The sequence below is a fragment of the Vicugna pacos genome, chromosome 13, assembly GCF_048564905.1.
Source record: "Vicugna pacos chromosome 13, VicPac4, whole genome shotgun sequence".
Classification (NCBI taxonomy): domain Eukaryota; kingdom Metazoa; phylum Chordata; class Mammalia; order Artiodactyla; family Camelidae; genus Vicugna; species Vicugna pacos.
Window position 1 is genome coordinate 39,068,736 of NC_132999.1, and position 15,449 is coordinate 39,084,184.

The following is a 15,449-nucleotide window of genomic DNA, read 5'->3' on the forward strand; positions in this document are numbered from 1 at the left end:
TCACTGTAGCTCTTTCATTCAAATAGAGACTGGCCTGGGGTCAAGCCTTACCCCGCCCTGTGCTCTAGTGATCACTGCCATCAGGCCCACTGCCAGCTCTTGTGGTGCTTATGATGACTCAGAAAAGGGAGCTATTTCCTCTGGGTGGACATGGCCTTCCTCCAGGGGCTCCCAGCAGTGCTAGGTGGAGCAGGGCGTGGAGCTGGACTCCAACCCCAACTTGCTTCTCGTCCACATGAGCTTGCGCGGGCCCAACGTGCATTCTCTTATGCGGGGCAAAGCCTGTGATGATCGTCCCCGAACCATGACCCTGGGCCCCTGATTCCCAGGCCAAACCCTGCTCCCCTGACCTGGATATTCCCTGGGCTGGATAAAAGGAGGTCATTCCAGAGGTGGTCCCTCTTCACTGGCCCAAGCCAACTTTAGACAGCTGGGCAAGGACTTAGGAGGGATCCTAGAAAATGCTCCCAGCATGCTGGTGGGAGCCTCCTTCCCAGGCAGCCCTCTGGCCCTAGAGTAGCTGCTGGATGAGGGGACTCTCAGCCCTGTTAATGGTCCCAAGGCTATTCTGGGGGCAGAGTGCTGTCCAGGAGATGCTCTGACCTCCAATGTGTGATTCTCTGGAAGATCAGGCAGAGGTGCCACTGAGCTGTCACCCACAGGCCTGGCTTTCTGCCCCCTGTGTTCACTGCTCAGTGCCCAGACCAGCAAGCCATAGGCTCAGGGCCAGCCTGTTTCTGCTCGTTCCAGTCCCCGTCGTTCACTGCAGGGCCCAGCGAATAGTACCCTGCGCCCACTACAGGGCCAGCTCAGAGTGCCTCGTGAACAGATGAAAGAGTGAAAGAACCGTCCAAATGAAGGGGCCCTCCTGAGGCAGGTGTGACTGCCAGGGCCTGGGGCCCAGGATCCCAGCCCCACCCGCCCTGCCGTGGGGCTCCCTGAGCCTCACCTCTCACCGAAAGGGCATAAATGACACCCGCCTCCCTTAGTTACTTGTTTCCTTGGTTGGACAACTTCTCCTTAATAATGAAAATAGCAACAATAATGTAGCTACCACTTCCCAAGAATTTCCTCTATGTTAGCCCTTTGTTCGAATCCTCACAATAGTGCAACAAGGGAGGTGCTCTCCCCATCTGACGAAGAACTTGGTAATGACTTGGCAATGTGGAGCCTCGCTCAGGAAATGCAACTGTATCGCTTCTGTGTGCAGGGCAGTGTGGGTTGTGCGGGCCCATGGGTGTCTGTGGACTTCACAGCTGGGGAAGGAGCCCCAGCCACAGTCCAGAATCCACGCCCACCACGTCTCCCCCCAGGTGCTGAGGGTCCCCTGAGTCTAGGGCCAGGCTCAAAGTTGCTGGGAGGCTTGAAGTCCTGGCCTCCCGTCCCACTTCTGCTCCTGATCAGCCCTGCCACCTGGGTCGGGCACTATCCCTCCCTGGCCTCAGTTTATCCTACTGTAAAGTGAGAAACCGGGGTCAGATCCTTGATCACCAAGATCTCTCACCACAAAGAAAAGCTAAGAGGAAGTTCGGAAAAACATGGAGCCTGTCTGAACGCCTGGCTTCTCTTTGCCCCCTGGTGGACATGAGCAGCCTAGCCCCCGGGGGGAAATAGCCCGAATATAGTAACTCCCAGGGACTTAACTTGCTTTGTGATCTCTGCCAAAGATCCTATCCCTTGGAGCTTTGGTCCTTATCTGTTAAATGGGGATAATAGTAGTACCAACATCATCAGGATGTTGTGAGGATTAATTATAATAGTGAGTATAAAACACGTGCTACTGAGCCACACACAGAATGTGCCCAATACCTGTAAATCATGATTATCATTCTCCCTCTTTCTTCCCCACCTCCACACCCAACCAGTCGCCAAGCCCTGCTGATTCTCACTCCTCATGTATTCCCTCCACCCCCTAGACCAGGGCTCATCACCTGCATTTCTCCAAAAACCTCACCCCCACCCCATTCCCCAGCCCTCCTCCATCTCCCCTCAGTGACCCAGTCTGCCCACACCACAAAGCCAGACCCCCAAATGCCCCATCTCAGAAAGCATTCCAAGCCCTGCAGCCTGGCCCTCAAGGACCTTGCCCACCTCTGCAGGCTCAGTCACCCTTTCCACTCCCAGTGTCCCTCCACTTAGGTCCCTCCTCCCAGGTGAGTTTATTGAAAAGTTACTTCAGCTGTCTTTGCTTCCTCCTTCCTCACCTCTGCTGTAGCCCCAAACCTTCTCTAGGTCTCAGTTTCTTTACCTGCCAGGTTGAAATGTGAGGAGGCAGAGACACAGAAGTACGTGGCCCATGGCACCCACCAGGCAGAAGCCAGGTGCCTACAGTTGGGAAGGGGGGTCCAATGTCAGTGCAATGGGGAGTCACATCTGCCCTTTGTTGGGGGCGGGGAGGTGGAGGGAGGGGACAGAGTCATGCAATGCCACGAGAGCACCAAGAACCCACCACATCCCTCAACCCCAGCAGGGGCACACGGACAGGGACAGGTGAGCGCAGACTCAGCTTCCAGGTAGAGTACAGAGCACAGAGCTGGGCTGGCCCCTCAGTGAGATCCTGCTTGCCCCATCCCCCATAGGACCAAATGGAGAATTGTCCCTCTGGCTCAGGCAGCAGCACTGGGACTGAAACGCTGACAACCCTGACCATGATTTAAGAGGAGGGAGGCCCCTGACATGAGGCAGACCCCTTCTGACCCTCTGTCAGGTCTGCGGCCAGAGCAGTAGACCAGCATCTAGAGCCTGTACAGAAAGTAGGGGAGCCAGTGATGGGGAGGCCTCAGGGGTCCTCCAGGCCACTTGGGGAAACTGAGGCTGTGATTAGGAAAAATAAGGGAAAAGAAGTTCCTTATGGCGCTTTCATTAACTCAACACACCTTTATTCTGTTTAATATTTTGGCTAAGGAATATATTCACAACATCCAAGAAACCATACATAGAATGACATACTTTAAGAGGTCTCCCTCCTACTTCAATCTGCATTCCTTCATCTCCCTTGTCCATGCCCTGTAAGTAATCAGTTTTAATAGTTTCTTATGTATCCTTTTCAGGGGAATAAACACAACTAAATGAGACTGTGCATTCTTACTCATTCACACTCCCTTTTTACTCGTAGAGGGCATACTATGCTCTGTATTTTACCCTTTTCACTTAAAAATATATTTTTCAGCTTTATCAGTCCATAAAGAGCTTTCTTCTATAAGCCCTCTAGTACATCATGGGATGTACCATAGTTTACTAGCCAGTTCCTTCCTTATTACACTTAGGTTGTTTCCAGACTTTTGCTATCACAAACAACACTGTGATGAATACACTTACCTACACAGGGCTGATTAGGCCAGAGTGTCAAGGGCATGGCTGTACCAGTTGTTAGAATATTGAAATACTTTCACAGTGCTTGGGCAACAGTGCAGTTGCAACTGTAACAATCAATAAACTTAATACAATTCTGTTATAAACCTTTTAGTTCAAGCTATGGTTGCAGGATGTCAAGACTTGCCCAATGAGCCTCCTGGATCATTAGAAATATTAGGATGAGCGGAAACTTGGCTACATGATGCTTGCAAAGTTCTGAGTTGAAGGTAAAAAAGATCAACAACATTAATCCAACTAATTAAAATGACATTCAAATGAGTGAGCTTCATGACTTGGTCCATAGTAGATTTAGTATATAAAACTCACACATCTACTAAAACTGGAGAATATCAATAGTAAAATTTCCAAAGGAATACTTAATTTTATTCACTTCATAGATATTTTCTATACAATTTTAATGATTTGATATAAAAAGGTAAGAACTTTTCATGTTATCTATTTCAATAAACAACTCTGAAATATTTCTTAAAAATCTTACACGGTATTGTAATTGTTAGAAGAACTTTGAATGTAATTGTTAGTTCAGGAGAAGCTAAGAAAAACTTCGGGACCATGAAAATTATCACTGCTTTTAAGAAAAAACTCGCTATTCATTGAGAGTACATGTCACGTAATGATGATCGGTTTAATGGAGAAGGCATTGGAAGAGTTTAATGTCAAATAATGGCTCAGACAAGGGTATCATTTAGCTAGTGACAACTGCATTATACAAACAATATGGCAACAATTTATTTAAAAATTTTTTTATTTCTACTTTTCTTTAGGGGGGCAGGTAATTTGATTGATTGATTGATAGATTATTTTAAAAATGAAGGTACTGGGGACTGAACAGTAAAGTTCAGAAGGAGGTCACTGGCAATGAGAAGCTTAAGAATGAAGAGCAAAGGAGGGCAGAGTCTTGGACCATGGTCCCATGCCTTTCTGTCCAGGTGGAAGTTTTTCAGAGGATCTTGGCAGTGTTGTGTGGGGAGTGTATGGAAGCACAAGATTTCCCATTGTGTTTAGGTTAGAATATTTTAGAGAAAGCATTTATTACACATAGTTCCCAAGGAACACAAATAGAGCATTCACAAAACTAAAGCATATATGTTAGGGTTATAAAGAAAGCCTCAACAAATTCTAAAGGAATAATGTCATACAGTCTATGTTCCCCAACCATGATTCAGTAAAATTACATATTATAATAGGCTTATGTGTTTAGAAACTACCATATTGATAAATACGTTTTGGTGGAAAAAGGAATCATAAAGAAATCTGAGAAATATTTAGCTCCAAATAATAATGACAAAACTACACGTCAGGGTTTGTGGGACACAGCTAAAGCACCACTAGAGGAAATTTATATCTTAAAGTACATTATTAGGAAACAGTGCATGTACAAAAATAAATAAGCCCCCAAGAGAAATGAAACCATACATCCACACAGACACTTGAAAACATATGTTCACAGCAACAACTGTTTAAAATAGCCTCAAAATGGGAACAATATAAATGTCCAACAGCTGGTGAATGGATAAACAAAACTGGTATGTCCATACAATGGAATATTATTCAGCAAAAAAGATAGAATGAAGTACTGCTACATGCTACAACAAAGATGAAACACAAAAACATTGTTAAGTGAAAGAAGACACATATGTTGTATGACTCCATTTTTGTAAAATGTCCAGAAAAGGCAAATCTTTAAAGAAAGAAAGTAGATTAGTGGTTGCCTCAGGCTGGACGTGGGAATGAACTGCAAATGGGTATGATGTTTCTTTCTTCTGGGGTTGGTGGGAAATAGTCTAAAATTATACTGTAGTGATGGCTGCATGACTCTGTAACTATACTAAGAATCATTCACTTGTATACTTGAAACAGGTGAATTTTATGATGTGTAAATTATACCTCAATAAAGTTTTAAAAATAGATTAACGATGCAAGCATTCGATTTCAGACGATGAAAAAGAGTAATAAAACAAACCCCTAAAAACAGGAAGGAAGGAAATGATAAAGTCAGAAACCAAGGAGAGAGAACAAAGGAAGCAAAAATATTTTTAACTCAGTTTTTAAAAAACAATTAATAAAATATATTATAGTTGGTGAGTATTTCTCCAAAGGTGGGTTAATTATCACAGGGACTGTGAATCCATTTACAGCTCAAGTAAACAACCTTTCTTTCCAATAACAAATATGTTTTATAAGCTAGTAGTCACCACTTTCTTTACTGGTGACAGGATTTGCCATGTCAAGTGTAGGATCTGGCTCCTGGTGACTGGCTAGGCTGGGCTCACACTTCTAGTGTATTATCTCTTTGGGTTCCCACAACATCCCAAGGAGGTAGGTATTATTATTATCCACATTTAATAGATAAGAATTGGGTCGTGCCTTGGCAGAGATCACAAAGCAAGGACCTGGAAGTTACTGTACTTGGGCTATTTCCCTCTGGGTGCTAGACTCTTGGTGTCCACCAGGGGGCAGAGAGAAGCCAGGCATTCAGAAACAGGCTCCACGTTTTCCCAAACTTCCTCTTAGCCTTTCTTTGTGGTGAGGGATCTTGGTGATCAAGGGTCTGACCCCGGTTTCTCACTTTACAGTAGGATAAACTGAGGCCAGGGAGGGATAGTGCCCGACCCAGGTGGCAGGGCTGATCAGGAGCAGAAGTGGGACGGGAGGCCAGGACTTCAAGCCTCCCAGCAACTTTGAGCCTGGCCCTAGACTCAGGGGACCCTCAGCACCTGGGGGGAGACGTGGTGGGCGTGGATTCTGGACTGTGGCTGGGGCTCCTTCCCCACCTGTGAAGTCCACAGACACCCATGGGCCCGCACAACCCACACTGCCCTGCAGAGAAGGAATATAGCTGCATTTCCTGAGCGAGACTCCACATTGCCAAATCATTACCGAGTTCTTTGTCAGATGGGGAGAGCACCTCCCTTGTTGCACTATTGTGAGGATTCGAACAAAGGGCTAACACAGAGGAGCTTCTCGAGAAGTGGTGGCTACATTATTGTTGTTGTTGCTGTTTTTATTATTAACCGGAAGTTGTCCAGCAACCAAGGGAGGCGGGTGTCATTTATGCCCATTCTGTGAGAGGAGGTGAGGCTCAGGGAGCCCCATGGCAGGGAAGGGTGGGGCTGGGATCCTGGGACCCCAGGCCCTGGGCTGAGGTGAATGCGGGGCAGTGGTCATGCTGTCACCACAGCCATCTAGGGCGGTACAATTATGACCCCATCTTACACAAGAGGAGTCAGAAACTGAGAGAGGTTCAGTGTCACACGGCTGATGTGGACCTTTGATAGGAACTCTGACTCCAGAGCCCATGCTCTTACCCACTCTCTTGCCCTCAGCCACTGCCCTCTGCTGCAGGAGTGTATAAAGTAATTTTGGTCATTGGGGTATGTTCGTGTGCACAGTCGATGGATGACATGCCGTCAGAGGAACTCTGTACCTGATTCCTGCACTCTGCTGAATCCATTCCAGTGTGGTTTGAGTAAAAATGTCTAGGCATTGCTCCTGGTCAGCTTTTTCTTTCTTTTTCAAAATTATTTATTTATTTATTTAACATGGTCTTTTTTTTTTTTTTTGGAGGGTGGGAGATAATTAGGTTTATTTATATTAATTAACTTTTTTAACAGAGGTACTAGGGATTGAACCCAGGACCTTGTGCATGCTAAGCACACACTCTACCACTGAGCTATGCCCTCCCCCCCTAGTTTTTTCTTATTGTGGTAAAATATGCATAACATAAAAGTTACCATTTTAACCATTTTTAGGTGTACAGTTCAGTGGCATGAAGTGTATTCACATTGTTGTGCAACCATCACTGCCAACCATCTCCAGAACTTTTTCACCATCCCACACTGAAACTCTGTACCCATTAAACAACTCCCTCTCTCCCCACCCCTTGGCAACCACCATTCTACTTTCTGTCTTTATGAGCTTGACTACTCTAGATGTCTCATATATGTGGAATCATAATATTTGTCCTTTTGTGTCTGGCTTTAACTAAGCATAATGTCTTCAAGGTTTATCCATGTTGTAGCATGTGTCAGAATTTTGTTCCTTTTAAAGGCTGAATAACATTTCACTGTATGTGTATCCCATAGTTTGTTTATCCATTCATCTGTTGATGGGCATTTGAATTGTTTCCACATTTTGGCTATTATGAATAATGCTGCTATGAACGCTGGCGTACAAATATTTATTCAACTCACTACTTTCAGTTATTTTGGGTATATATCCAGTGGTGGAACAGCTGAATCATATAGTAATTCTGCGTTTAATTTTTGGAGAAACTTCCATGTCTTCTACATTGACAGCACCATTTTACATCATTGCTGGCAATGCACGAGGGTTTCAATTTCTCCACATCCTCACCGATAATTTTTTTTTAAATAATAGCCACTTTAATGGATGTAAGGTGATATCTTTTGGGGGTTATGATTTGCATTTCCCTAATGATTAGTAACGTTGAACATCTTTTCATGTGCTTATTGGCCATCTATACATCTTCTTAAAGAAACGTTTATTTAAGTCCTTTGCTAAGTTGTCTGTTTGTTTTAATGTTGTTGAGTTTTAGGAATTCTTTAGGTATTCTGGATATTAACTCCTTATCAGATATATGATTTGAAAATATTTTCTTCCATTCTGTGGGTTACTTTTTACTTTCTTGATAGGGTCCTTGGATGCACAAAAGTTTTAAATTTTGATGACATCCAAATGTCAAATTGATCTATTTTTTCTTTTGTTGTCATCTTGATAACTTTTAACTGTATTTCTTTTTTTACTTGAAGTATAGTCAGTTTACAATGTTGTGTCAATTTCTGGTGTACAGCACAATGCTTCAGTAACACCATTCCAACATGGAGGTTCTTTCTTACATATTCCCCTTCAGTTGGGCCATTCTTCAAAAAGAGATCCTGGGTATGGGGGGTATAGCTCAGTGGGAGAGCCCATGACTAGCATATACAATGTCCTGGATTCAATTCCCAGTACCTCTGTTTAAATAGATAAATCTAAAATTACCCTTCGTTAAAAAATTTTAAAAAAAGAATAACAATAGCTAACATTTACTGAGTGCTTACTATGTGCCAGTCACTGTACTAAGTTACACTTTCATGTAATTCCCATCACAGTCCGACAATCGTGTGAGTCCCATTCATAGACAAGAAACGGCCTGAGAGAGGTAACTGGGGAAAGCCTTCCTTTGACACTACTTTCTCCAAGAAACCTTGCACATGTCAGTTCCCCTCCAGGTCAGGAGTTCGAGGATTCCACTCACAGATCTCCTGCCCCATTCCTCTGCCCTTCCAAGCACTTTCCCGGCCCCTCTATCAGAGCACAGCCTTCATTCTGCCTTCAGGAACACTGTGTTCACCTAACAATCAACCCTGTTAGAGCGGGGGTCCCTCAAGGGCAGGGAGCTGGTCTATTTCATCTGGCTCAGGGCACAGCACAGAGCGGCTCCCTGTGGCTGTTGCTAAATTGAATTGTTGGGGTGACGCCCTTTGGAATGGCTAAAACCTGCTGTTTAGGTTTATGGGAATATGAGGTTAATTGTTTAAATAGCACAGCCATCTCCACTCAGCCTAAATTGAGATAAATGAATTCTGTTTTAAGAATCAGATGAGCCACTGGGCTGCTCACAGTCTTGCTGGGAGGCCAGCACTGTACAATACACAGCAGGAGAATTACAGGCTAGATCTGAGGCCCCAAATGATGTGGCGTGGACTCAAAGGGGAGTGCAGAGGGATGCCCAGGGACATAGAGAGGGACAGTGAGGAGGCAGGAGATTCAGAGATCCTGAGCAAGCCTGACAAGGGGACACCCCCTTGACTCTGCCCCCTGCCTCTGCAAGCAGTCACCAAGTTCTGTGGGTTGAGCCTCCTAACAGCTTTCTCCTCTGCCCTCCACCCACGGCCACTGTCTTCCTTCCTGCTCTCCCATTACTGTACCTGCCCCCAAGTGTGTACCCAAACTCTAATCTCCCTCCAGTCCCTAGTCCCCTCTGAATCCAGGCTCTGTTCTTGCCCTGGGCACTTTCAATGGCTAATTTCCATTATTCTTATGATAATGTTCAGCATTCTTAACAGGTCTAAATATGCAGTGTGGAAACTTAACTGTTGGATAAGACAGACTAGGCATGTTGAAAGGCAACAGCAAATGATTATATAAGAATTTATTTGATATTTAACATTTTTTGAAGTGATCATGGAAAAATGTGAGTTTTATTGGACACCATTTAAAAGTTTAATCGTGAAACCACACTAGAGCACCATTACAATCTGGTGTCTAGATTGCAGGCATCTAGCCTTCCTGCAAAGCCCTCCAGCCAAACCCTCAGTCTGGCCATTGCCTCCCAGGCTCTCCAGTCTCCACTGAACAGCTCACCTGCAGCTGCCCACCTGCTCCAGCCCAGCTCCACTGCTGTGTGACCTGGGGGAAGTCCCTTAACCCTCTGTGTGCCTCCACCTCCTCATCTGTTAAAAAGAGGATGTTTAAATATCTACTCCCATGACTATGTGTGAACATGAAAGAATACTCAACACCCAGAACATGCCTGACACATGGTAAGTGCCAACTGGCACCTGCCATTGTTATGCTCCCTCCAGTCTCAGGGCTCGACACCAGTTATTGCCTCTGCGTGGACCGCTCTCCTCCCACTGAGCTTTCCTCACTTTCCTACTACGGATTCCTTCCAGTCCTCAGACTCAGACTAGGTGAGACTTCCTCCAAGCGCAGCGCCTTGACCATAAATGATCGAATGCGGTGAGAAAGCGCCTAGGGAAGAGCAGGCTGTGTAGAGGAGGGCTAGTCATCGAGGAGTTTCCCCGAGGGGCCTTCTCTCGCAAGCCGCCGAGAGTCCTGACAATTAAGACGCGCAAAAGCGCAAGAAGGGCAGCAGAGCTCCTTGACCGGCGGGAGGCGAAAGGCCGTGCGCCTGCGTGCGGCTGGATCGGCACTGGGGTTCGAAGGGCGCACAGCGGGCGTTGGAGGTTTCAGCACGGCTGCTGGAGCTGCTGGGGCGGCCCGCTTTGGGGGCTTGCCAGGAGCGCGCGGGAGCCAGATGAGTGGGAGCATCCTGAACAGCGACGGAGCAGGTGTCTGGAGAAGCCCCCAGTGGTGCTTGCGAGGGGACCTTAGTAAGGGAGGCTCCGGGAGGCTGGCGAGGAGCTGCGGTGGCGGGCAACCCGGGCTGGCTGCTGCGGGGTCCCTTGACCTCTAGACCCGACTGAGGCATTTCGGGTCCTGGGGCGACACACCGCGCACCAAGGCGGAGCTGACAGCTCACTCCGCTGGCAGGACCAAGACTCGGGATCCCGCTGGAATAGGATGTTTAAGGGCTCGCCCCGCGGAAGCCCGTGGGTTCGAAACACCCTGCACCGCGCCGTTACCCTTAGTCCCCAGGCCGAGACCTGGCGCCCGCCCGATGGTGCAGCCAGCGGCTGGCAGGAGAGCCCCGGACGACAGCGAGGCCCCCTACGGCTGGGCTACGGACCCCTCTCCCGACCCGCCCATTGTCCACAACAGAGTCGCATTTCAGGGGCGCCACTACCTGCGTCCCCACCCGCCACCTGGGGCCCCTTCCCCGGGGATCGGTCGCCTTGACCACGTCCGTGCTCTCCCATTGGTCGGGTCCGGAGGGGGCGGGACCTGACGGCTCCCAGCTGGACTCAGGGCGGCAGCTGCCGGGAGTCCGCGCCTCCCAAACCCCGACGGGAGCTCTCCCTCCGCCCTGCGCTGAGAGGCCTCCGCAGCAGCGGGGCTGGCGGGCCCGGCGGTACAGACATATTAGCCGACGGTCCCCGGTCCCAGAGGAGCCACTGCCTGAGACGGTGCGCCCGCGTCCAACGGCCCAGAGCCGCGACAGGCGCCGCGCGCCGGGCGCTCTAGGGACCCCTCTGTGTTCACGGACGACGCCCGCTACCGACCGCCGGTCCCCAGCCCGGCCCGCCACTTGCCGTCGGGCAGCCCGGCCGGGAGCGAATGCGCGCGCGGTGAGGCCGCGCAGGTGACGCCATGGCCGCGCGCCCCGGGCCGCTCTGGCTGCTGGGCCTGGCGCTGTGCGCGCTGAGTGGCGGCGGCGGCGGCCCTGGCCCGCGCCCCCCGCCCGGCTGCCCGCAGCGCCGCCTGGGCCCGCGCGAGCGCCGCGACCTGCAGCGCGAGATCCTGGCGGTGCTCGGGCTGCCCGGGCGGCCCCGGCCCCGCGCGCCCCCCGCCGCCGCCCGGCTGCCCGCGTCCGCGCCGCTCTTCATGCTGGACCTCTACCGCGCCATGGCCGGCGACGACGACGAGGACGGCGGGCCCCTCGAGCGGCGCCTGGGCCGCGCCGACCTAGTCATGAGCTTCGTCAACATGGGTGAGAGGGGGCCCGGGTGGATGGCGGGGACCCCGCTAGAAGGCCCGTGGTGGACGGCAGGCTGAGTGGCCTCTGGGGGCTGAACGCGGGCTGCCGGGGCGTGTGCGCCCCCTTGGACACCTGCCAGGAGTGCCGGGGGTCACCCTGTCGTGGACGCGGACCCGGGGGAGGGGGAACTGCCCAGGTCAGGGCAGCGAAGCCTAAGGGGTGTGCGGGTCGGTGAGCTGCGGGACCAGCAATGACAGACGAGGGATGCGAGTCCCGAGGGTGTGTACACTCACTGCCCTCCCAATACACCCATGAGTAAGAATCGTGTAGTGTCGGGTGGACCTGGGCAGTGTCAGGAAACTGGTCCTGGGGAGACAGTAAACAGAGGCTGTGATGCTGTCACTGTGATAAGGGCGGTACTGATGAGAGGGACAAAGTTCAACTTGGAAAAACCTGGTCACATCATCACAGTGACCAGAGCTGAGATGAGAACCCCGATGTCCTGAGTCCACAGCAGCCTCTTCCCTGGGCCAGAGCCCCAGAGCCTGGGGCGGGGGTGAGCTGTCAGGGGAGCTGATGGGGAAGGAGTAGACTGTGAACTCAGCAGGGCAGGAACTGTGGGCTTGTCACCCTGGGCCCAAACCTGGGACATAGCTTGACATGGAATGAGTGTCCAGGCCTGTGAAATGACCTGATGGGCAGCTTGGACCCTCTTTGTTCTCCTAGACAAAGCCCAGCTTTTCCTCTCTGCAGAAATTTTACTCCAAATCATGGAGCCATTTACCCTTAAATTTCTAAAAGATAACCTTTTCCATTACTAAACTCTTTAATCTGCATTCATGAACATATGTCCCTCATCCATCCACTTTGCCTTCTATCTGTGGCCAGTGAAGGCAGGGGTTGGGGCTGAGGCAGACACCAGGCTGGACCTGGGGACCCAAGGACTTTTAGCTCAGCCCCAGGTAGAAAGAGCTGGGGGCCCAGAGCAAGGAGAGGACCCTTGCCAAGTCACCAGCCTCCCTTCACCTTCAGCATCGCCCTTAACCCTCCCAACAACCCTGTTAGCAGACATGACATTCATCTTCATCTTCCAGATGAGGACAGTGAGGCTCAGAGAGGCAGTGTCTCTCCCAGGACAGCATGACCTCTATATGGCTGAGCCAGGACAGGCCCAGGTTGTTTGAAGTTGTTGAGCCCTACATCTAGTGCTCAAGGAGGTGACATTTCTGTGCCAGGAGGGCAGGCTTTCAGTGTGGACAGAGCTTTTGGAGGGGTTTAGGAAGAGAAACCTAGGGGTGGGAGCAACAGCAGGTTTTGTGGAGTCTAGCCATTTGCTTCCTACAGTGGGGCAAGAAGAGGGGACAGTCAAGGAAGCCTATCCCCCCAACCCAGAGCTGGTGGGGGGCTCAGGTGGGGGAGTGAGCAGCAGAAGGCAGCCGTTAACCTCTGCTGGGAGCCCAGTCCCAGGCACAAGACTCAGGTTGGTGGGTTCTGGTTGCTGCCTTCCTGGTCAGAGGGCAGGGGTGGGAGCTTGGGACAGAGACAACCATATGTGGAACTGAGGCTAGAGCTCTGTGCTGGAGACCCAGGGTTTAGGACCAAGGAGAACTGTGGATGCAGTCACTTGAGACTGCCCCCAGGGACACCTTCCATCACAGTGAGTCACTGCATAGCCCACATCCCACTTCCCCAGTGTCCCCTGGGTCAAGGTGAACATAGCATAGCCCTGGTGGGAGCTGTTGCTATGAATCAAGCAGCACCCTGAGCTCAGGTGGACCTGGTTCCCCTCCTGCCTGTGCTGTGTGATCTTAGGCAAGTCCCTTGCCCTCTCTGAGCCTCAGATCACTCCTTATAAAGTGAGACTGCTAGTAATCTGTCCTCAGAGTTGTGTCATTGGTTGATAGAGGGTGAGGAGCAGAAAATCAGCCCTCTCTTTTAGGGTGAACCTGACCCTGGTCAGCCCAGTTCCTCCCAGCTGCTGCCCACCTTGGTGTGGATGTGATGGAAATGTCCCCATGTGTCTTATAGACACGTGAAACCCAGAATCAGATTTTAAAAGCCAACCAAAGTTGTTTCTACCTATTTTTAGAATAAAAATTCACATTTGAAGTTCCATAGTAATATAATTCCTCATTTCATCCATGTAGCAACTTGTGAATTTTGTTTTATCAGCCTCATCTCATGGGCTCAGAGAGGTTAAATAACCAGCCCAGGGCTGCACAGCACATCCATGGTGTCACCCGGGCTGTGGATTCCCAGTTTCTTCCCACGCCATCTCTGTGTGTTTCATGAAGATCTAAGGCCTCTAACACTGTGAAGTTAACAAGCAGATCTTTGTTCAGTGGAAGCCCGGTCTGTGGGTGGGTCCAGCCAGCTGTCAGAAGGGCCTTCTTTATTCTGATATACTAATTGCACTAGTAAAACTCTTCAGTTAGAGTGGTTTTAACCGGTAATTACCTAGGCTGCTGTGGGGCTTTAGACACCTACCAGGATTGTTTCCTTCTTTGGAGGCCTTGGCCCCAGGCCCCTGAAGGTCGGTGGCCCCTGAACCACCGAGGAGTCTAATAGCAGACTGGCTGTGGCATCAGCGCCCACGCCGAGGCTCCCACACCCATTGCCTCCAGCTCCACCTCTGCCGTCGGCCTCACTGGCGCCTGAGAAGCCAGGCCGGGTGCTTGCCCGGGCCTCTGACCATCAGTGGCAGCTGTAGGACCCAGAGGCCTGGGCCTCTCACAGGCCTCCCATCCATGGGTCAGTGGCAGGTGCCCACGTTCCAGGTTGAGAAACTGAGGCACAAACAGCACTGCAGGCAGAAGTCTAGCCAGCAATGAATGGGGCCACCTTCACTTTTGTCCTGACCCTTCCTTGAAGCAAACCGCTCTATTCCCGTGGTCTCGGGTGGCTGAGAACAGGGGTGTGGATGAGCTGAGGCTGTTGGATTTGGGAGATGCAGGGATCAGTGCAAGTGAGGGATCCGAGTGGGGTCCTGCTCACCCCCCTGACCTTGCAGGGTGACCTTTCACCTCCATGAACCCCAGGGTCACTTTCTTTGGGTCTTTACTAGGGAATTCTTTCATTCTTTCCTGAATTCACTCAACAGATATTCATGTGGTACCTGCTCTGTGCCAGGCTCAGTTCTAGTTACTGGAATGTAACAGAGAATGAAACAAAGTCCCTGTCCTGGTGGAGCTGACCCTCTAGTGGGAGAGACAGAGAATAGTACATCAGCCATGAAATGACTGTCACATGGTCTAGACGGTGACATCCCTATCTGGAAACCAGGAGGGGATGGACAACAGAGAGCAGGTAGGACTGGGCTGGGGGTTCTGACCTGAGACTCAGACAGAATTTGCATCTTGACTCCACCACCTACTGTCAGTGTGATCTGGACTTTCCAGCAGACCTCTTGGAACCTCAGTCTCCTCCTCTGTAAAATGGAGGTACTCACGGTACCCACCCTAGGGGCTTTTCAGGGACTGTGTGAGATGACAGCCAGTGATGACCACATGCCCGGAACCTCCCCGTCTGTCCTTTCATTTCATCTCATGTTGGCTGTCACGTGTTTGTTTTAAAAAGAGGACAGGGAGGCTCTGGGAAGTTAGGTGATTTTCCCAAGGCCACACAGCTGGTCGTCCCCCTGCCTGTTCATCCTCTGCTCTTGTCCTACACAGGAGCCGCCCCGCCCCCCAGCCCCGGGCCCATCATTAGGTGCAGGACATGCTGCTGAACTGAACTGTATTAAACGTGA

At 50.2% G+C, this 15,449-nt stretch overlaps 1 protein-coding gene across 1 annotated transcript in view; it reads left to right on the top strand.

The window, feature by feature from the left end:
* The first annotated feature begins 11,093 nt into the window (after nt 1–11,093).
* The window catches only part of BMP8B (bone morphogenetic protein 8b), a 29,826-nt gene continuing 25,470 nt past the window's right edge, over nt 11,094–15,449 (top strand). The window contains exon 1 of the mRNA XM_072974696.1: nt 11,094–11,713. Within this exon, the coding sequence (XP_072830797.1) occupies nt 11,374–11,713 (340 nt within the window). The 5' untranslated portion in view covers nt 11,094–11,373. The remainder of the gene's footprint in view (nt 11,714–15,449) is intronic.